The 23736-nt window shown below is 44.1% G+C and overlaps 1 protein-coding gene across 6 annotated transcripts; it reads right to left on the bottom strand.

Moving 5' to 3' along the window:
- Nucleotides 1-4492: 4492 nt before the first annotated feature.
- Nucleotides 4493-22708, bottom strand: LOC107076662 (uncharacterized protein C14orf132). 6 transcript variants are annotated; one of them, XM_015341076.2, is made up of 4 exons: nucleotides 21556-21765; nucleotides 8563-9867; nucleotides 7436-7514; nucleotides 4493-7291 (listed from the first exon to the last, which is right to left on the bottom strand). In XM_015341076.2, exons 1-2 carry the CDS (start codon nucleotides 21634-21636, stop codon nucleotides 9649-9651), a joined length of 300 nt encoding a protein of 99 aa, XP_015196562.1. In that variant the 5' UTR covers nucleotides 21637-21765; the 3' UTR covers nucleotides 4493-7291; nucleotides 7436-7514; nucleotides 8563-9648. The 6 variants fall into 6 exon arrangements, with proteins under 6 accessions (XP_015196562.1, XP_015196563.1, XP_069042451.1 ...); XM_015341077.2 differs by having other exon boundaries at nucleotides 4495-6043; XM_069186350.1 differs by lacking the exons at nucleotides 7436-7514; nucleotides 21556-21765 and adding an exon at nucleotides 21859-22708 and having other exon boundaries at nucleotides 4496-6043.
- Nucleotides 22709-23736: the final 1028 nt, after the last annotated feature.

Raw genomic sequence — 23736 nt, 5'->3', positions numbered from 1 at the left:
TCTCCCTGCACAGCGCCCTCCCCCCTCCATCCTCTCTCCCCAAGCTGACACCCTCTCACACGTACTCCCTGACCGGCCTCCCCTCCGCTAGGGCAAGCAAGGAAACACCTCGAGGCAGCGGGCTGCTGAGAGCATTGCAGGCAGGAAGAAACACAGCAGCTTCTGCAACCTCAGTCTTGGCTGACACCGTTTAACCTCTGAGTGAGGCCCCGATGATTATGGCGTTCCTGGGACAGGCAGGACGGATACCTGCGATTCCTGGGTGACTCTGCCAGTAGAGCAGAGAGCTTCGGGCATCTGTAATCTCCTGCAGCCGCGTCACAGCTGTATGCAGGACCAGAGGTACGATCCTGTCCAGAGCAGATGTGTACAGTGTAGGTTCATTGTGTCCTTGAAAGTAAAGGGGCTGGGGAATCAGTTCATTCTTGGACACTCCTAAATAGGCAAAGCAATGGGCCTCAGCAAGGCATTTTATATAAATGACAAGGACACAATGAACAATGCCTGAAGCTCTCCACTCGCCTGGCAGTGCTTATTACCTGCTCCTGCTACACTATCTTGTGGTGCATTGTAGCCAAATGCCTTCACTCTTTGCAGTCAGCTGTGCTCTGGCTGAGATGAGCAGCCTGCATAAAACACTCAACTCGCGCAGTGGAAAGTAATGGGGTCTGACATCTATACCTGAGTGAACAGAACTGTACTACTACACTGCAGTTTAGACTCACCCGTCCAGGTTCATGTTCATGTATGTACTGTACTGTAAAAGGAACAAGTAAAGGTTCATTCCATGCTGAAAAGAGAAGAAAAGAAACACAACCTTTTGGCTGTGGAGCTTCTTCAGAGCCAAAACATTATGTTTCTTTCAATCTTCTTTTCAGCATGGAACCAATCTTTACTTGCTCCTTCGCAGCCTACGCATGCTGTCGCAGCTACAGTATGTGTTTGATGTACAGTATATACTGCATTTCCATTCCTCTTAATCAAGCCAGGCACTAGCAATGGATTAAATCGGGAGTCGTCCTGTGAGTCTCACTTTAGGATGACTTGCAAGGATTAGCCTTGCAGTATAGGGTTAGATACAGTAGAGACTGAGTGGGGGCTATGTCTGCATGTGTACAACTGTATAGTAACTCTAGGAGGAGCAGGTTTCTTTATGCAGACACACCCAGACTGTGTGTTAAAAGTCAATGGCTCCACTAGACGAAAAGGTAGAAGCAAGCAATGCAGATTCCTAAGATCGGGAAACTGAAAGGTTCACAAAGGCTACTTTGCCTATAACAGATCTTTCCAATCTATCTGGATTATTCTTCAGCACTTGGCAGATTTATGTGCTATTTCACTGGAAGGTAAATGTTTAATTACTGCTTTTGGATGAGAGTGTAGTCTTATGAAATGTAACGTAAAACAAATGTCTTGAGACAACAAATAACAAAATGTATGAATATTTAACTAAACAAGATGCTAGAAAATAAATATTTTCAAAAAAAGGATGTCATAGTTTAATATTCTCCCTTTGCTTTTATTTGTAAACAGAATTTCATGCCAGATGTGGCTGTTTGAGAGAAACACACTAGCATTTCATTAATGAGGCTTAATGATAGGTAATAGTAAGGTTAGGTTTTTGCAACTTCACAATGCCTTATGAAAATCACTAAAAGTTGTATTTCTGCAGAATTTCAGTAAGATTTTCATTAAGAAACGACAGCTAATAATTTGTCCTTCAGAATTTGTGGTTCCACCGTTGCGTTTCGTATTTGTCTCCAACTCTGGGTTAGTCCCACTTGACAACGGTCAGATATCTTTAAGGGCCCCAGTGCCATACGATTTCTGAATGCCTTAACTGTCAGTAATGTTTCATATTTTAATTTTGCTGGAAGATGGTGGCATGGTGACGCAGTAGTTAGTATTGCTTCCTTGAGTGCTGGGTCCCCGAGTTCAACTCTGGACCCAGGGTGCTGTCTGTGTGGAGTTTGCATGTTCTCCTTGTGATTGTGTGGATTTTCTCCAGGCCTATGGCTTCCTCTCACAATCCAAAGACATACTGGAAGATTAATTGGCTTCTGGGAAAATTGGCCCTGTTGTGACTGTGGGCGTGTTTGTGTCTGCGTCTGCCCTGTGATGGACTGGCATCCGATCCAGGGGGTACCCTGTCTAGTGCCCGCTGCTTGCCAGGATAGATTTTGACTCCCTCACGACCCTGTATTGGAAGAAGTGGTTAGAAAATGGATGGATGAATGGTCAGTTACAACGACAAACAGCAAGCAGCAGGAAAGAAGCTGTACAAGCTAGACTTAGTCGTGACCATGCTTGTACACAATCCTGTACCCGTTAACACTTATCCTCTGGACCTGAGGATGGGAAAATACATTTGAAAATCCTCCTGGTTTTGATATTTACGAAAGGAGTGCTTGCTGTGCTCAGACAGGAGCTGTTTTGGAAGCAGTCGGAAGGCTCTGTGAAATGAAACATTACAAGGACCTCAGAGAGAGTGCTTTTTAATCTTGAAACAACTAGCTGTTGTGTCAGAATGCATTTCAATGAAAGAGCTTAATATACCGTAACTACTCGACTGAAGAAGCAAAAAAGAGGTCTGTAACCTAGCAGATGCAGATGTCAGGCGTTACTGGCTGAAGAATGTGTCTAGGCTTTAATCCAAGGGTTCAGTGGTCTGGCTGGACTGATACTCGACCACATTACTAAAAAGTAATCTGACCACACGGCCCCTCATAATGATGTCTAACCTCCTTTTCACTGGGAAACAGCAAGAAGGTTTTTTTTTTCAGACAGTACGCACAAGACATTAAATCAACCTTGTAATGGAAGATCTGGGTGCTCCAGTGAGGTCATTCTTAAGTGACACCAAGTCCAGCGCTGGCCTACTGAGTCGCTTGGAGCCTTGGGCCTGGAGCAGCCCTAATGGAGACTCGGTAAAGGTTATAAAACAGATAGGACCCTTTCCTAGAGACTGTTCTGTTTGCCAGGAGACAAGGCTACATTTAGTCCCATAAGCCCCTTTTCTTTGCCTGTCTGAGATTTTCCATCTGTCAGCGTAAAGAAACCCCTTTGCTGCCCCATGATTTGAGGTCTGAGATCTGATGCGGTTTTGGGGATGCAGCACAGAGGCGGTGCCAAACCATCCTTGACTGTGCTGAGGGCTGGAGAGTGGCAGAGGGGCAGGGGGGGTGTACTGTTGAAGTGCACGTATGGGCTAAGACCCAGTTGAAATTCATGCATTGAGGAATGTTTACTGAGCAGTTAGGCTGAGATTCTGGTCTTAACTGGCTTGGCTGCAGGATGAGGAGGCTGGGACCCTGCTGCAGAGAGAGGAGTTACCCAAGGGGCCACTGTGCAGGGGTACAGGGAGCGAGCAGGAGAGAGGGCTTTCAGGAAGTGATGTCATGGAGAATTCCGAGTCAGAGCAGCAGAGGTGAGAGAACTTTGGTTGCTGCCATTCCTCTGAACTTGCTTTAAAAACTCAATTTCAGAGAACCACGTTCAACTCTGTTGCTGCTTTGGGTGAGAGGATAGAAAAGAAAATCTAGACTAAATTACTGCGGAAGGCTGGATTCTGATCTTGCATTTTATTCGGGATCAAAAGATGACTTTGTCTTGTAATGCCTTTTTAAAGCAAAGAATAAATTGTTAATGTTTTTTTTTTTAAACTGTGGGTTGCGGTTCCCTTTTATGTTAATTATAGCTGTTTAAGGGACTCCGCCCATGTTGAAAACAGCATCTTTAACACAAACATAATAGACACGTGGCAAAACATCAAGCACAAAATGGAACAGGCACAAACACATCTGTACCCAGGTATATAAAATATGTAAGACAGGGTGATATTTTTCTCAAACCTGCAGGAGGACAGAGGAAAGTGTGGAATATTCTGTTTTGTTCTGGGGTGTCACCATTTGATATTGGGGAGCTGTGTGAAACTGCAGAAGCTGCATCCTAATCTTTAATGCAGGCTGGCTGCACACGTGAGAACTACATTTGTAAATCAGTTGTTTACTCAACTGTGTTTGGGCATGAGGGCATCTAACTGCAGACACAGATTATATCTGCTACCTCCTTCTGAGTCAGGGCTCAGATACTGTAATGCTGCCAAGCTACCTACAGTAGTGCAAACCTAGCAGTACTGAATGATGCAACATGGGAGGAGAGGCAGAGCTGGACGCATCCCCTCTTAAGATCGCGACCGAAGAGATACAATATAGCAGGGGTAGGGAGACCTCTTGTGGACAATCTGACGTACCGCATCCGTCCAAGAAATGCTTGGGAGCAAAACGATCTTTACTGATCTTTGCAGCTGACAGGGTGTCAAGGTCACTGGAGCCTGGACAGGCGTAGGAATAGGATTTACTGTCGGAAGACCCGTGAGTGAGCCTAACTGACACTGTGTGTGGGTGGATTTCAGCTTCAGTCCCAGTCAAAAAAGTCGTAATAAAATGCACCATCATAAAATACAGATACCAAACATGATTACTTTTACGTTTTATTTGTATTCAAAGATGTTCCATAAAGATATGTCTTCTATACATTAAAAGAAAAAAAATGTTTATTTAATTTTTCATTTGATTGTAATTAAGCATATTTGTAAAGCACTTTAAACTGATTTTCACTTCCTAGTAATTACGTGTAATTCAAAATATAAGCATTTAGAATCCTCACAATAGTACAAAGCTTAACATGTAAAAAAGCCCCACTCATGTTATTGAACTTGGATGCTGTTCTAAAATAAATGCTTTCCCACTTTCCTATAATTCATTGGGCCTCACATTAATAAGTCTGTGCCGGTTATTTAACTTCGCTGCATTTAAAAAAATAAGCTTGTACAAATGTGCTTTATAGTTTTAACTTTTCAGTACAGCCCTGTCCAATGTCAGTGCTGGAAGTTTGACTTGCAAATTAACGTTGTTTTACTGATGAAACACAAGTAAAACTTAGTCCAAATAATCCAATCACAATATTAATGAAACCCACAACAGATAAAATAAAACTATTACTTAGTGCCTTATGAAAATGTGTAAATGTATTATGTAATTTGCTATTTACAACATGTTAAGAAGCTGTCCGTGTCTTGAGTGTAAAAGGTGATGTTAAATGGCAGCTACTGTATGTGTTAGCATGCTTTTCACCCAATTAGAGAATCATCTGCTCTTGTCGTAAGCAAATCAGCCTAAAATACTTTAAAAACATTAGAGCAGTTCAAGACGCCATCAAGGCAAAAATAAGTAAATCACCAAATAAAAGACACTGAAACAAAAGTATTCATTTTTTTTCACAAAATGTAGATATAAATATGTGTCTGTGGTTTGAAGACAATTTCACTTTCACTGCACAAAATAACCACTTTCTACTCAGAACCACAGGGAACGAGCTTAAGGAAACAGCTCCACAAGGATGGAGGGTGACATGCAGGCCAAAACCTCTGTTGATAGCAAATTCCACCACTGGCTGCTGAGTACCTGTACATTTCCGAGCACCTTCCCTGTCAGGGTCCCAGTGTCCAGATGAACAGTTCTGTCAACCCAGAGCCCAGCTCCAGGCTGCCCACAGCAGTCTCCTGTCCAGTATTCAGCACTGATTGGCTTCTGAAGGACCCTGCTACTGCTATATGTGCAAAAGCCAAAGGTGAAGATGAAGTGCTTATCCGGCTGCTACTGATGTTTCTTCCAGCATGCAAAACACAGCTGCCCATCTGTTCCTCATCCGTGTCTCATGAATAGAAAAAAACCCTAAACTCAGAGTTTTGAAACATTGCGCTTGCAATGGGACAGTCTTCTGCTGTTCTTCAGGAACATCTGGATATTTTATTCTGGCGTTTTAGAACGCAGGGGTTTGATCTCTCTACCGGAGCACTCTGCTCACGTGCTGTCAGCTCATGCTTTGTGTGAATAAGATCATCGAACCTGTGACCTCTGTAGCTCATGCCCTACAATCCCCACAAGAAGTGTTCTGGTCTTGAGCGGTTCCACTCGAGCGCATTTCTAAATGGGCTGTACCCTCCGGTGCCCTTCAGCGGACAAGAGTTCATCTTCAGAGGCTAAAAAAACACAAGCAAACAACACAATAAACGGAGGAGACAGGAATGCTTTCTCTCTCTCTCTTCTGTTCTGCCCAAGGATGAAACATTGAGCTCAGATTGTTTTTCAGCTGTGTGGCAAAACTCACAGATCCCTCATGAAGCAGGCCAGCTAACAAAAGGTGGTCATTTCTCAAATTAATCAGGAAGCGCTGGCAGTTTCTGCACAAACATGTCACACTACCCATGAAAAATCAGAACCCAAGGGTTTGAAGAGAGAGTCCGTTTCTGATATTATGGGGCCAGTGAACAGGGGTCTTGTTTTCCACTTGCACAGAATTTCTCCAGGGATGTGGTCTGCAGGATCTAAAAGGAGCTGCACAATACTGTGAACTCAAGCTCTGCCCTCAGCCACTGTGGCTCTCTTGCGTCTTGTCTTTCATGCTATTAAAATAAAAAAGGTAACATCTGTGCTTAATATTATCCAGATGTTTGTTAAGCAGGCCCTTCAGGGCAAAGTTTGTGGGCTATGTATTTGTGTTTGATGTTTATCAAATCAAATGCAATGGAAATCTTAGTGTCTCCCTACTAAATGGCGATTTTATTTGTGTGCAGAAGCTCCTTGCAGCTTGGAAGCGCTCAGAACCCCCTTGCCAAGATCTGGTCAACTAAGTGGGAAATTAAGAGCAAAGCCGAGCAGAGCAAAACCAGGACAGCGGCTGAGCACACGGGGGAGAACAGTTCATGCTTCACAATGTGTGAAGGCAGGTTTACCTCCGCCCTGGGGCTGAGAGGGGTAAACTACATGTAGGGGTTAGCTACACCTGTCGCAGATGAGTGTGCTCCTGCAGTCTCAATCTCTTCCTCTCTCAGTTAGAAAAAAAACACAGCTCACTCCTAGAATAGACCATTCTCATCTCTGCTGCTTCTACATTTCTGCTGCTTGGTCACATCCTGTTCTCCTTTTGCCCTCTGGTGTAGAAGAGTGTCGAGGAGGTGGAAATTAGCAGACTGCACACCGAACTAGCAGACTGTGACAAGGACAAGTGGCATCACTCTTGCCAAGCTGAACTACAGGAGCAGAAAGGGCAAAAGTCCGCTTACGAAGAGATGGGGAAATGTAAAATCAGTCAGCAAAGCTGCAGAGATTCCCTCAGAAAAGAGCGATTCACGCAGAGGAAGCGTATACAGTGTTTTTTAAAGCAGACCACTCTGAGGCCTCGAATGAATTTTTCGAGGCCTTTCTCCCCTCTTGCTCAGTTCGTCCTTCTAAAGAAGAGAAAAAGAATTCTTTAGATATAGTGGCAAAGAACAGATCTCCATAAATGTCTTCTGAACATACCTTTGTTTTTCCAACATAAAAAAAAATTGAATTAAAAAATATGTATTTTTGTGCTAATAACATTCGTATACCTCCTCAAAGGCTGCCACTGAAGAAGGACCAGTACATGGAAAACATCACTTCTGATGGTGATAACTTAAAACATAAAAACTGTAATAAAACAAGAAGTGTTTTAGTAACTCTTTTGCAAATTCAAAACATTCCCTAAATGTCAGAATCTGATGTGTGTTTAGTGTGTTCCTCAAGTTGCCCGTTAATATTTGGAATCTTCTTCCGAATCCATCCCAGTTAGTGTGAGATCTGGGGACTGGTATTTTTAGGAGGTTTCCTCCTTGTCCTTCGTGCTCTGTATAACATGTACTATAAAATATAGCTATTTTAGATCTCTGACCTTTTGCACTGTTCTGCATTTTCTATATTCTCAGAATTTTGAATTTCCGGATATGTTCAAGTGATAATGCAGATGAGATGAAACATTTCTTGTACGACCTAACAAAAGACATACAGTATATTCATGAGAGAACGCAGCATAACAAGAGCTCAATAGTGTAAAGCAGGATGCTTATCATAGCTGCATCTGCTTTGATTTCTTCCTAGAAAAACACTGTACAGTCTCTTTGTGAGCTGGGGATGATCTTAATGTTTACAGACTCTTTGGGACATCAGGTGATGTAGTCAGGGCTTGCATGGCTGTATGTTAGTTGTGTGGGTTTTTTCTTTCAACATATTGTGTATCTCATGACATTTTTAAGTTCCTGATAAAAAGTTGTTTTTAATATGCACATGTACTGTTCATATGTTAAATAGGAAGGACTGTTCTCTTGTAAATGTAAACAGAGTCCGTACACACAGCTACAGACTAATGCCTGTTCAATAACATCAGCAAATCCCCAGTGATTTACAATTGTCCATTGTAATCCTTGTTTATTTCCAGTTCTTCAAATCCCTATCAAACAATTAATGACTACAACATAATGATCTTGTGAGACAAAGAGTGGTGGGCGTACAGTATGAAATAAGCCATGAAGCTGAAACTGATCTCCTGGCTGTTTTTTCTAGTCAAGGATGGATACGATCCTAGGATCAATCAGCTACTATCTACCAAATAGGTTAGATTACCAAATGATTCCCTTTTGTTTGTAACTATTGTTATGTTCTTAAGGTGTAACAAGAAAAGCGGCATCTTTACATACAGTACCTGAGAGAGCCACAGAATCTGCATTTACTGGACTGCCATCAGTCCAGTGTCCGTGAAGGGCATTGGAAGGGTACTGCTGTCCTGAGTCACTGCCCTTTGTGTGCCAAGGCAGAGGGTGGGTACCATCGTGTGCCCAGGCCAGTGGGTGCCTGTGCCTTTCCAGAGCCCTTAGAAAGCCCACAGCTCCACCCAGGACAGCAAAAGGCTTTGGGAGATGGCCGACCTCAAACAGCCCAGCAAAGTCCCAAAGCCTCTTGCCCCGATTTAAAAACATAATCTTGAAATCGCTAAAGGTCTTAAAAATACCACATGCCAGAAACTATAGACTTTTTATGTTTGAAAGAATTCCTGTCTTGTTTTTTCCCCCCTCGGATTATCTTAGATTTCAACTTACAAACATCTGCGAATGTACTCCAATAGATTCTTGCCTTCAAGAAAGAAAAAGTCTGCCACTGTGCTTGCTCTGGAAACCCTTTTAATTGTATTCGCTCTGAAGGTTCCTAGCTTCCAGGCTTCTTACCTGGCGTTATATGTTTCTTAATGCTAGCTAATGCCAAATCAGACTTGGAATGTGTTTTTTTTGTAATTGGCGAGTTGTGTTAAGAGGATTTCAAGGCTAATCCTCTCCGCAGCTGCAAAGTCGAAGTGTCAGATACAGTACGTCGCTGAGATTTGCACTCACGCTAACAACGTGAGGCCTTCGGATATCCCGCTTTCTAAAAACGACCTTCACTGACAGTTTCCGTGGGGTCAGAGCACTGAATTGTTCTTTTTCACACCAGGTCGGCATCGGATACATTGCACCTATTGCTCACGACGAAGGAATAAGACTCTGAAATGAATCATTCATATTTAATTTATACCAAAGCCTTTTGTAGGCAATGGTTAGTGGGGCATCTTCCCTGGGAAGTTTGTATTGACCGTCTCCCCTTGGCCCAGAACGACAGACTCTTTATGGAAGCCAAGGTCCAGGGGAGACACGAGATGAGAAGGTGGAAGCTCTGCACACTGGGCTACTCTGAAAGACCAGTCAGTCTAAGCTACGAAAACAGGGGTGGCGTTTGTGGCTGGGTGGGCCAAGGGCTCTTAAAAGGTACAGGCACAGACCACGGCCACCACCACCACATTGCCGATGGTGGCGATGATGGCGATCCACAGCCAGATGGCGTCGCTGGAGATCTTGGGCTCCTCCTCGGGCTCCGGCGGCCGGGCAAAGCTGGCTTCCAGGTTGGAGGTGGAGGTCTGCAGGGAGGTGTTGCCGTTGTACGGAGAGTCCAGGAAGGCCCCGCTCACAGCTGGGAAGTGCTGGGAGAGGGAAAAGGGGAAAGGAATGAAAGCGCCTAAGAAGAGGCCCATGCAGCTCAGTTCCTCGGGAGCGGACAGTTATTTCTGAGTTCCATACATCCACAACTCTTTGTGTAAGGAAGTGCCTCCTGTTCTCAGTCTTAAATGCATTCTCCCATCTCCACCTGTCTCCTGCCTCCTCTGGTTCCCCACCTGGATGAGGGGACTGCTGCCAGAGTGCCCCAGTACGGTCCCCACACATTAGCTCTCAGTGGGGAGGAGAACAGAGAGATGAAGCCAGTTCAGAGATGGGGATTATTAGGAGGCCATGATGCATAAAGGTCAATGGGGAAATTTGGCCAGGACACCAGGACCCATGCAAAAGAATGACATTCAGGCCCAAAAGAGTTTTCTGAAAAAAAAACTCAGATAGGAGCAAGCAACCAATCGTCCTAAACCTAACTTGGACCCCAAAATCCAGCGCTAAACTTAAAAATGGTCTAATTACAGTGTGAATACTAACCCTAACTCGACCTGGGGTGTCCACTGAGCATTTCCACGATCTACATATGAACCTCTCTTGGCATCAGATGTTGGCATATTCCCCAAACCAAAAAGTATGATTGGGAAACAATCAAGACCAGCGATTAAAGCCCATGCAAGAGAGTGACATTCAATAATCCTTGATTACAACTTTAGGTCGGACCGACTCAGTTTTGGGATTCAATTACCGCGCGGTGCATGTTTAAATGTTTAAACCAGGAATAACACCCTTACTCTTTTCAATAAATATTTAATGACCATGGAGGGTCAGGACCTTGGTTTTACATCTCATCCGAAGAACAGTGCTTTTTTTATTTTTACAGTATAGTATCTCCATCACTAGGGCGTCAGGACCTACACAGACTGCAGGGTGAGCACCCCCTACTGGCCTCGCTAACACCTCCTCCTGCAGCAGCCTTAGCTTAAACAGGGTGTCTCATCTCCATGTCCTGGCCAGGCTCCTGAGCTGAGCTCCAGCGGGCTGCCACTGGTGAGTTGCAGGCTGCTATGCCTGCTGGCTGTAACCTTTGGCAGTCCATCGCCTGCTGCCGCTTTGAAGAAGCCTGCTCACGGGGCAATGCCAGATCAATACCCCCAGCCGTCCGCGTTTCTGCAAGATTTCTCCCAGCTGCGCGCCAACGCAGAGGCCAGAGCTCCCATTCACTCGCCGAGCAGCAGAAAGGTTCAGTGGAGCGGACACAAAAATAAAAATATATCATACAACCGGCAGCCATCAAGCTTCTTCTTCAAAAGCGGTCCTGACGCATCCGTCTCTTCGTGTGCTCACTTGGCTTTTCACGCCGACTTTCTTTCTTCCGCTCGGACATGTGTCAAAATATACCGCAGGTATGTCCTGGAGCTTCTAGTAATGCCGAGCGATTACCTGCGCTCAAACGGCCCTGTGCTCTCCGTTCTTCTCTTGGTCTCACAGGGCAGTGAAGACTACACAACCTTGAGCGGGCTTCCTTGGGTTGAAGAGTTACAGCCACAGACATTTTGATCAGCGAAGCATGAATTCATTCATGCAAGACTAGCATCTGAAACTACCGTAAAGAAAAGGGTTTTTTTTTCATAGGCAATGCATTATTTCTGGCAGAGAGACTGTATAGTCACTACAGAGGAGGACAATGTCCTAAATTTGGAAAATAACAGTAAAGTGCCTCTACTGTTATAACATAAGATGGAAGAGCACAATACTGTAGAGCTGAGATTTGCACTTCAATCAATTCAGCAAAGAGCTCCTAGGATACTTCCTCACCTTAAAGGAATATCACAGTCAGAGATGACTTGAGAAAAGCATTTGAAATCCTATCAGATATCGATCATGTCAGCCCAGTACTGCTGACATTGACTTGTGGACACAAGTAAAAATGAAGAAGACGTGCATTTAAGACATGATCGTGTAACTTGTTCTAGAGTTGTTGGTGTCTAGAACAAGCTACACAGTCAAGGAGCTGAATTCTGAGATTTCTGAGAAGTGAGTTGGAGTGGCCTGAAGTAGATTTGTCAGAGAGCTGATTTTCATACCTAGGGCATAGAAATGTCAGGAAACCTGAGGGAAATCGTTGCTATGAGTACTTCCAAAAACAGTTTCAAAACTTACTATTTCCAATAAGGCAAAACTTTGAGCCGTGTAGTTGCTCTGGCTGCTGAAATCACAGAAGTTGAGAAATGCAAAATTCTGAATAACCAATTTTACTATTAAATTTTTAACTTCTAAGATCTAAAAAGATGAAAGAGAGACGCAGTGCTCACCAAGAACTAATTTAAAATATGAGACAGTTGTTTCAGAATTAAACAGCTGGCTTTGTTGGCCTTATTACTGCTCTGCTGGAGTTCAGTTAAGCTTGTGATTGCACTGGTTGGCAGGCACCCCACGTCAAAAACACAGAGAGTTTTTTTTTAGAACAATCGAAAAGCTGAGAAAGAAATTTCCTCGGAGAACGGCCCAGTTAGGAGGTAGAAGCTGGTTCCAGCAGGGCGAGATCATTATCGCCCTGGCATGACCATGCTCAGTGTGCGCTGAGAACAAAGACCACTGGGTGGAGCGGTGGCTCTGTGGCTGAGGATCTGCGCCTGTGGCTGGAAGTTACCCTTCCCGTGGCCGGCAGAGGAATCCTACTCTGTTGGGCCCCTGAGCAAGGCCCTTAACCCCAGCTGCCCCAGGGGTGCTGTACAATGGCTGACCCTGCGCTCTGACCCCAGGCTTCTCTCTCCCTGTCTGTGTGTCTCATGGAGAGCAAGCTGGGGGATGCAAAAAGACAAATTCCTAATGCACAAAATTGTATATGGCCAATAAAGCGATCTTGATCTTATTTCATGAGTATCAAATTGATTTTGAAATGAAACCTGGTGAAATATCTTAGACGCACTTGTGTCATAACTGTTCACTTTGGCTGATAATCCTTTTTTTGTTGTTGCGTTGTTCCAAAGTTTCACGGGCTCCCTGCAGCTGGATAATGACTTTATCATGAGAAACCCGAGAAGGAGGCTGCCTTGCAGCTCCATTTAGCTAATGATCCCATTCTGCTCTGCATTACATTACATTCGGTAATTGTTTGATTCCGTTATTGTGTGCTGTAAGCTTTAGCTTGTTAGCCAGTTAGAAAGAGTCAGCCCTGATGGACCTTTTTGACAAAAAACTATTCACCACAGCGGCTATTCACCACAGCGGACAGCCACTTCACAAAGGAACTCCAGTAACCGAATAAGATGCAGAATAACTTCTGCAGGACTTTGTGTTGATTTTCAGACCTATTTGGGTTTGTTGCCCCCTATTTGCATAATTCCTTCTTTCAAAAGGCTGCAAGACAACACTCGCTATGAAACTACAGTGGATTGACCGAGAATTTTTTTAAAAAAAAAAAAACAGCATTCACCACATTGCAGTGGATTACAGTCCAAGCCACATCAGGAATACAGCACACGTTCTCCATTTAGCATAGAATCTTTAACCATGAAAATGTACCACGAATCTGGAAACAGTGGGAATTCTCATTTCAGGGTTATGACACGGATCACAGTCTTTAAAAGACAGACCTGCAGCACTGACCAGAGTAGCAAAAAATTCCTATAATAAAACCATTTCTCATTCATGCTTGAATCCAGCATTAAAAACTGTATGATTCCTGAGGATGTTAAAATTGCAATAGTTTGTGTGTACTGCATGATAAGTGCATAACGGTAAAAATGCATTTGGAATAAGAACCAACGCTGTGATCCACACAAATGCCAAGATGTTAGGCCAAATGAAGGGAGTCAGAATGATAATGCAGTAAAACAGTTTTTCCACTGTGCTTCAAACACTGTACTGAACCTCAGATCTAACATTGGCCTCAATCTATCCAATCCGTTTCCTTAGAGGGGTGGCAGAGATGCAGATGAGAACTACATTACTTCCATTATTCTCTGCTTTCGGATCATTGGACAGCTGGAAAGATCACTCTGTTTTTCCAAAGGGATTAAACACTCTTGATCTCTGTCCATGCTGACGTTTCTCATCTCTCATAGGGAACTATGGGTTATGTAACATATTTTCTCTTCCCCTTATTTCTTTTTGCTGCTTCTGCAATTTCTACAACCACACAGTACCCTGAAGCAGAAGTTGTTGTTTTTTTTTCCTGGATAGAATGAAAAGAATAAACAGGGTCAATTCATTCATTTTGGGTGTTCAAATGACAAGACTGGTTCATCTCGGTTCAGCACACATTTTTACAGCCTGTCATCTCAGGTACCCGACCTGCATGACAAACTGTACTGTGGCACCACTGTGTAAGCACTGGCTCGTTGGCAAAACCTCTGGGGCTCAGACAGTAGAGCCTTAATTACATGCAGTCCCCATCTCCCCTGCTCACTGTGTGCTGTACTGTCTGAAAATTATCTTACAGTGTACACACACTTGAGGGGCACAGTTCCATTACTGCTGTATTTTCCACTTAAAATAGAAAACCAATGCAAATGTTGATTTAAATTTTACCTAATGTCACATTGGCTGCAAAGCTCAATCTCTCTTTTTGTAAGTCTTTTAAAGAGCTAAAGAAAAATAAAAGTTTTGTGAAGGAAGTTATTTTATTCCAAACTGAAGGATGCCCGCCTACAGTGCAATTTATTATCGCTATATAATGATGATTTATCACCGGAAGCATCAGTAGGTTTTCTAGGCCCTTTTTGCAGAATTTGAGCGCAACCCCACATGAGTCCTCCACACACAAAGCCTGGAGCGCTGAAAGCCAATTGAGGTTGCTCAAGTGAGGCCATTTTGGAAACGTTCGATTGCATGCTCATTTTTCGAACGGCAGAAGAGGATTTTTTTTCCTCTCCTCTAACTGTGCTGACAACTCGTGACCCGTAACGGAGAAGCAGTGCCAGCTGTTTTCCTTTGCAGACTATTAATGACATCCCTGACTGCATCGGGAGATGTAATTATTTAGTCTGCAAGGTGTCCACAACGCATCAAGGACCATTAGAAGAGCCAAGTCACAGCTCGTGTGCAGCATTCCATCAGATGTGCATAAACTCAGCAATGACAAAGGTACTGACCTCTGCTCAGAAAGCACTTCTTCAGCATGGAGCTGTGGAAGGCGAGAGGTGTTGAGAAGATAGGCTGGTGGTGATACTCATTACTTAAGAACAAAAACATGTAGGTCCCCTTTCATACTGGAAACCTGGGAAGTTAAAGTGCTACAGTATATCACTGGGCTCCAGATCTTGCAGGGAACCATGATGATTGTTTTATCCTTACGAACATTCATTCAAGCTACAGGCTATTGATCTGCCTGTTCCCTATATTTCTGGGAGAACTTCCCAGTTGTTGTGAGGATGACCAGGATGAAACAGCTTCCCAGTAATGAATGGATGGATGTTGCTTCTTACTTTTTCAGCAGCTTTTCCACTAAACTGTGACCTTGGGCTCGCGGGCTCAGGTGTTTTCAGCATGGTACTGCAGAGTCCTATTGAGGAAAGTAATTGTCCAAGTGACTCCAATTCCTCTGACCACTGACTCATACTGGGCTATGGGACTGGACACAAACATGTATTTTACAGACTGACAGTGCTGGAGGCTTTGAAAAATGCCCTCTTTAACTATCTTTGAGATAAAAGAGAATTGAATCATGAGCCATCTTTAAAGAACTATCTTAAAATAAATAAGAACTGAACCATGTAAGAGGCCTCCATGTTAAACCAGTGGCTACAGACAGTCTTCATATTAAAGCTATTTGTTTCTTAACACTACCATTCAACATTTACAACATACAAAAACTGAGAAATGGGACCTGAATTTGTCTTGTTCCATTAATTAAAGAAACTGACATGCAGGCAATAGGATGTTCCTAGATGTCAAACGGCAGAATGCACACAATGCAACTGCTTAATTCAGCTCGATTAATCACGGGGCATTTAACTCGACTGCATGTGAAAATAACCGTGACATGGTAGCACTGAAGACTACATGATGGACAAGGGTGGCAGGAGTTCAGGGCTCAGTGCACAGTGCCAGTTGCAGAAGTGACGTCACCCTCCTCCAAAATCCAGACACTGCAGGACTCGGCTGTTGACTGGGAAGTGGTACAGGGGCAGAGACAGAGGACACATGAGAAGTTAAGGGCTAATCCATGTTTCCAAGTCCTTCCCACTTTCTCTTATCTTGAGCAGATTTCACCCTGAATGCTTCTGTGATCTCCCTCAGCTGCTGATGAAGAGTGACTCATTTTGCTTCATTATTAATGCTTTAAGCCCATTAGTTCTTAGAGCACAGAAGAATTATACGATGGGTTCTCGGGATTACTTTTCAAACAGTGATCTTATGGTCTAACAGCTCCACTCGTGTCAGCAGGAATGATTTATGTGTTTTCATGAACCATGGCGCTGCAGGGACAATAAGTCATCCCTGGCAGTTAGGGAAAAGATGCCCCTGGTGTGCCAATATAGGCTTTTTATATTGAAAAAATAGAAGTCTGCTTTAAAGTATCCCTAACAACAATTAATTTAAGATTATAGTAGAGTCACCGTCAAACTAAAATCATAAGAATCGATTAGATTATAGAACTGTTTATTACATTCACGTTCTGGGCTTCTATCTGGATCTTAAGTGCAGGTAGCACAGAGGCTCAAGCAAGTTCAGGTGAGTGGCATAATGATAACTTCACAGTAGATCAGCGACTTGTCAGTGGGTTTGGGGTATTCAGTATTATCAGTGAAATCATAAGGGAACTGTTTCAGTCTGCTGATAAGGCGCGAGCTCTATTACCGTCTCATCTATATGCATATTGGCTCTCAGTCCACACGCTCCAACGTACACAGTGTGCTGTGGACAGCTCTGATGAAACGGAATATAAAAAGTATTGATATCTAGGGTTCCTTTCAACAGGGAGTGGTGGAACGGGATGTTAATCGATAGTTTCTATGGTCACGTCGTTTTGCTGTAATTTGTTCGTGAAAACCGGCAGTTTGTTTTACCATTCCACAAAACCACAGCACCCCCACAAACCTTTTCTCTCCTAGGCTTTCAACGTCTAGCGCTACATGAAAATGACCTTTAATGGCTCTGCATCCGTACATGACACAGAGCCACATCTCCGTGTTGCTGGCATTCGAGAACGCTGATCTGTTCTGCTGTGATTTCCACACAGGACGTGAAAGCTTACCCAAACTCCCAGTGACATGCAAACTTCCTGGCAGGGAAACTGGCTTTGGGTGACTCTTTTCCCCAGCTGTGGCGAGAACGACACTCTACTTGGCAGGAAAAGATCGTCTGAGGACATCAAAACACTGGAAATGTATTGGGAGGTTAAAGCTTAGCCTTAGATGATTGATCCTGTTGTTATCGACTGGAAAATGCAGCCATTTCCCACTACGTTCTCAGTTTTCAGAGACAGAAAATGGGAACTCTCGGCTTTCTTTGTTTACTGCCCCTTATTTTGGAATCTCACACCGCCTCTGGGATTTGGCGAGGTAAAGGTCAGGTGGCTTCTGGGATACAGCAAGTGTCACATGACCTCTGGGCTGTGGCTGTTTCTGACTGTCATGATCGTCGGCGCGGGGAGCAGGGGGGTGAGGAGGCTGCTCGTTCTCCAAGGCGCACACCTGTCGGAGGGAGGGCCGCAGGGCCTACAGGAGATCGAGCATCAGCTGGAGGAGCGGTGCATCTCCCGCTGACGGCACAGCAGGCTCGCAGACGGCAGCAGGTCATAGGGGGTGCTGTTGTTCAGCAAGCTAAGGGCACCCTGGCCAGCTGGAACCCTCACAACATGGCCAGCTGTGAAACATGCAAGCGGAGATACAGTGGCCTGACGTGGACCACATCCAGCTGTGTGCTGCTGGTTGGGAAATAATGGACTCATTCAACTAATGATGGAGCCCAGACTCACAACTGGCTCAGTCTGGAATATAGCAACTTAGAAACACAAAAAAAGAGGTCAGATGAGAGGAGACCCATCTGTATCATCTGTTCACCTGCTGCTGATTGTTCTGAGGATCTCATCTGCTCATTTCATGACGAACCCAGACAATCTGGCTTGACAATTTGTTCTGGTTCCCTACAACTCTTTGTGTAAAGACTAGTTTCTTGATTTCAGTCCTCAGAACCATGTGTCACCTGCACATTGATCCGGAGTGCTTACTGAATGAGTCATTCTGGAAGTACAGATTATTAATTCACAAACTAATGCAAGTCTTCTGTTACCATGAGCCTCACGCTGAAATATTTCCAAAAAGGAACATTAAGGAGAAAGAAAAAAAATGATACCAACTTTGTACAGGAAACTGGAAAAGACATTCAGTTAAATTAAGACTTTAATTAACTTTCTATCACTTGATAATTAACGATCTAAGAAAAAAAAAGATTAAATATCTATTACCCAGATTTTAACAGCAACAATGGTTCATCAAATTCCCTGAGATGTAAGAAGAGAGCTGAAAAAGGCTTCAGTGACCTCCTGCTCTTCTCTATTAATTGGAAACTCATCGTCCTTCTCTGGACATTTACATAATTCACAAATGAAGTGGCAGCTTTTCTGGCAGAAATCAGCCAGAAAAAGAAGTTCCATTTCCAAAAGATACAGATATTTGCTCATTGTCATTTCACACCAGGTTTTGGTATGGCCAGAGATAATGCCATTAATATGCCCAAATATAATTCTGTCTATCTGTAACAACTAAAAATTTAGACTACATTTTATAAAATGAAAGAACTATGTATTTCATGAGCTTGATATTGTATTTTGAAGAAACGGTCATGAATTTACTCAAGGCTCAGGGCCAGAAGAAGGAGTGCTTCATTTTGTTATCCACATTTTCTTTCACAAGCAGTCCTTGCACAAAATAAAGAAAGTGTCGCTCAGCATTTCTTCAGATAGATAGCACAACTGCCTATCAAATAATGATTTGATAACAGGCCTATATCATGACGGTTTCTGCAGTAATTTTAATTTGCTATTTGAGGCAGCCTGCCCTTCAAGAATGCTTCCCAGCTGTGGTGAACTTTGGGAACCTTTCTTCTTGTTTTTGTTTGTGAGGTACTGTACCAGTCTTATCCATGACAGAATCTGAACACACTCTGACTACGAGCTAGTTAACACACCCTAGATCTAGAATCTAGAATTTCCCTCACGGGATCAATAAAATATCTATACATCTAGAAAAGATTCACAAAATCGGGTGCTCAGCTTCAGAACTGTGTTTCTGCCTTGCACGTACGACAGGTGTTTCCATGTTGCCCTTAAGGAAAACTGTAGAAGCTTGCAATCTGATTAACAGGCAGCAGCCAGAGGTCTTAGGAACTTCTTAACAGGCAATCATTATATCAGCAGCTCTGACACGTGACATCCAGCCTACACAGTTATTCCAAGACGATGTCTTTTCCTTTTTGGTATTTATTGTGGCTCAAATATGGAGATGCTGCATTAATTGCAAAATTACATTATGCAAAGGATTTCTGGGGGAAAAACATTAAAAAAGCATTCCTTTAATCCATAACCCGCATCTTCTCCTTTGCCTCTTCATTATAACGGTGGCTCATTTTCTCTCAGGAAATTTGTTTTAAGCAATCACTACAAATCTACAAATCAATATGAGTGCAGCTGTTATTCAAGTGGAATTAACTACAGTTTCTATCTGCTCATTTTCCACTTGTCATGGAGAGCAGACCACAGTGCTGCTTTGAAAAAATATAAGAATCCTAGCAGATGGCTAGATTTTTTCTGGTCACTCAGTAAATTAACAGGCACCCTTTCGTCTCTTTGCAACAGAAGACATGTGCCCGTTCAGTCTTTTCTATGTAATTTACTGTAGTTAAGGAGAATAAAAACTGAAAGTGACGAAGGGCTCCCCAAGATTCTATCCAACACTCTCCTCTAACCCTTCCTGAATTCCTCTTTCCTTTCATCTTCCAGGAGATCTCCTCCTGTTCCGGCTTTGATCAGAATGTCCAGATGGGGTCCCACAGGGACCCCTCCTCCCTCGCTGTGTGTTGAGCCTGGGGCCTCTTTACCCTCCTGACTCCCACAGCGAGGCCACACTCTCCAGTTCGTGCTCTTCTGTCTGTGCTCGGAGTTCTTTGCTTTGTCTGCGGTTCCTCTAACTCTTCTGCACTCGGGATCCTGGTTTTCCAAGACAGCACACTTAGAAAGGCGGAGAAGTTGGTCAAAGACATTCCATTCAGGATTCTACTTCATGGGGATTTTACTGTCCCTGCCTCGTACTTTCCTGGGCTCTACACAAGTCCTCGTGACGGGTGGTCATGGGCAGGTGATTGTTACACCTTGGAGAATTATTGTCACGGCTCCCCGTAATCAGAAACAAGCCCCTTCCAATTCCCGCAAACGCAGGCATAGAAACTAATTATCCAATCACACCCCTCGGTTCTCAGAGTGCTTGAGGACTCTTTACCACCACCACAGTGCTCAGCACTGGGTATCCCAGCGGAGCTCCTAGTTAACGTCCTCAGGTTTACATGATTGCTGTTCGACTCTAGAATCTCTGGCTTCCTGACCTGCGTTTCCCTTTAACTACGATTCCGGACCCTACGATTCGGCTCAGTACACCCGGCTCTCTCTCAAACCCGGTGCTTGATATCAAACCTACTACCGCATAGGGTCCAGTTCTACATCAATTTTCGGCCATCGTGCCGTTACAATTATTTAAAACACTTTTCCTAATCAACACTCTTTTCCTATTTAAAAAAAGTCATTATGAATGAGCTGCCCAATAAAGACCTTGTTTCTGGATTTTCACTGTTTTAACTAGAAGACGCAATGCTCCCTTGTCTCAGTTGCTTAGGTTTGTGAAGGCTTTTGCAGCAGTTGTAAAGACATTCCCTGCACAGCCTCGTATTGTGTCGGTACCTCAGTAATCAATTTCACAATTAGCCTAATGATTTTCTAAATTAGTCATATATACTGTAGGACATTCACAGCTGACTCCACCAGGCATTCACTTCATTAAAGGTACACTTACTGTACCTTTAAGGTTCCTCAGAGCCTGGACAGATTTATTACATGTATGCAGCTCAATAAATTAGACCAGCTATGTAACAGAGAATGTGGTTGAACACAAATACGAAGATCCAAGCCTTCGAGGAACTGAGACCCCTGTCTCTCCATCTTCGTTTTCATGGTAAAAAAAATCTCAAGAAAATATCTTCACAGTTAGCATCTCCGTGGAGATCGATAAAGGGCCCTAGTTATTATTAACTAGGGTTTCAGCAGGAATTTACGTGCGTTATTGGTTTTGAAAAAAATTGACTAACTGTGCCTACACAGGAGCAAAAAGTTGAACAGGGTTGATTATTAAAGCAAGAGGAACCCCAATTAGCCACACAGAAAACATTTTCGATTTAGACGGCTTCGAGTTAGAAACTTAACTATCCGACTGTGAAAATCACGTGTTTGCACTGGATCAAAATTCCAGTTGTTTAAAAGCCCCACAAGACCTGAGCTCTTTTCATATAATACGCATTAAAACACGCGCGCCTAACTTACAAGAAACCCCCATCAACATTAATTTGTTGAAAATGTACTATTTGTGAAGACTACCGGAAAAAAAGCTAATTAAAATAATTAAGCATAACATCAATTGACAGTGACGCACGATTAGTTTTAGCGTTTCTCCCTCTCGGCAATACTGCGCCGATTTTAAAAGCAAACAAAAACAGCAAGCCTGAACTGTTACCGACTGGTACAATACCGTCCAAAACGTCTTGCTTGTGTCCGGACCTGACGAGAGACGAAACGCGCTCGTTCCCGGGAACATCTTCTCAGGAGTTCAGCGTCGGTGAGAAACCACTTCATGAAATACTGCAGTGTGTGTCTGTGTATCTACAGAATTTGTGACGCGCCTACGGATGTCCGAAAATAGACGGTCGGGAAATGGCAGACCCGCGAATAAACCGCAGCACGCCACAGTGAAGCAAAGCACGACTTGTTCAGGAGAGGCACGGGGGTGGCCGGGTCCGGACGGACATCGGAGCCTTACCTGCGCAGCCATGAGAGACAATTCCATTCTGTGGCTCCTTTTTCACGACGCCAGACGGGGCAGGGGGACGGAGTCGCGGATGAGAGATTAAGCAGGGGGCTGCGTTGTCGAAGGGTGGCGGCGGCACAGCGCTGTTGCTCCTCTCGCCGGGACTCCGCACTGTGAAGTCCGGAGGTCTCGCACAGCTGTGAGAGCGAGCGAGCAGCCTGGCAGGATTATTGATGTAAGTTTTCTCTGGCAGCTCAACAAATCTCACTCGCACCTTTATCGCCCCCCGCCCCCGCCTGTTCCCCCGGCTGCTTGAGGATAATACAGTTTAATTGTCCTGATATTTTAATTTTCTTGGGATGCAGTAGGGAGGGGTGCTAAATGCGAATGCTGCAAGATCGTCGTCGCTCGACACACCAACAAATACGGAATGATTCCCAGACAGGTGCTTTAGGGCAGGTGTGAGAATTCAGTTCGAAAACACCTTAGCCACACTTGCGCCCGTCATCACTCTTATCACACACACGCACATGTGTGCGCATATAGAGACACGGTGTACGCGCACGCATGCTTTTTCTGTACGGTGGTCTGTATTTTTTTCTGACACTGCGATGAACTCGATGCTCGCAGATTGCGGTCTGCCTGCCCTGGGGACGCCCAGATGCACAGCTTCACTCCTTAATTAACGTTCCAACAAGCACAGCCAATGGCGTTCTGGCCGTCGGAGCCCGTCTGCAACGCCCTACCCTTCAAATACCCCCTATCCAGCCCGGGGTGGGAACTACACTAAAACCGACAGGGTCGTGTCGAGTCGAGTAACGCCCCAGAGGTGATGCCGTCAGTCGCCCAAATATTTACGAGCGGCTCATGCAGAGTGAACATAGCATCGCCGGACTGCAGAACGGCACAAGCTTGTCGATCTGCGTCAGAGAATTCATGTGTTAAATTGCTTTGGTAGATTAAGGGGGAAATTAGCGCACGCCGCCGGAGAAGAAATGGGAATGCAATATTTGTCAAAGTGGTTTATAGTCCATTGCACCGCATCGAATAACACAGATCAGGGTACCGCTTCCTGTCTTTTTTCATTCTGCTGTCTTCTCGGGATATTCATTAAAAAAATGTATCAATCGTATTAATGTGAATTCCCAGTTCTCGCCGGGATAAAACGTGAATGCACAAAAGGACTCAGTTCTAAACCGCAATTTTGTGAAAATGTGAATTCCTCATTTACTGAACTGAGTACCTCGCCTCCTGTATAGGAGTGAATGTTGTACATCTTCTGTTCTCGGTGTTAAACGCACTTCCGCATACTGTAGTTTCCACCTGTCAGTGTCAGTGTGTCCGGCCAGTTTCACTGGTCAGTGTTTCACCCAGAAGTTCCGCTGGGTTGACCGTCACTGTCTTTGAAGATTTTGAATACTTCCCTCATCCCCTCTTAAACTTCTCTGTATATTCCTTTCTGTATAACTCTGTACAAAATAGTGTATATTCTTAATTTCCTAGCGACAGAAACTACCATGAATTCTTACATAAGCAATTCAAACATACAGTTTCACTATCGCCGATACGTCTGTTTGTTTGTTTTTTTTCTTTTGCTTGAAAATGTCTTGTAAAAACAGCATGTTTGGTGGGGGGAGGTGTTCTGGACAACCGTGTTCTTCCTGGCCTCCCCTTGTCGCGGTATGAAATCGACCTCCGATAAAATATGCATCATATATCAGAAGCGCGGGGAAAGAATCCTGGCGTCTTAACAGAAGAGAATTCACTGTGTGTATTTTCCTCGCTCATTCGTCTTTATAAGAGCCCAGAGGTGACACTTCAGAAGCCCCGTGTGCGCTTTTCCTGTCTCTGTCATACTGGGGGTGTCATCACTAAGGGGACAATACATCA

This window comes from Lepisosteus oculatus, chromosome 3, assembly GCF_040954835.1.
Source record: "Lepisosteus oculatus isolate fLepOcu1 chromosome 3, fLepOcu1.hap2, whole genome shotgun sequence".
In the NCBI taxonomy this organism is placed as follows: domain Eukaryota; kingdom Metazoa; phylum Chordata; class Actinopteri; order Semionotiformes; family Lepisosteidae; genus Lepisosteus; species Lepisosteus oculatus.
This window is presented reverse-complemented; position numbering and strand designations above follow the sequence as displayed.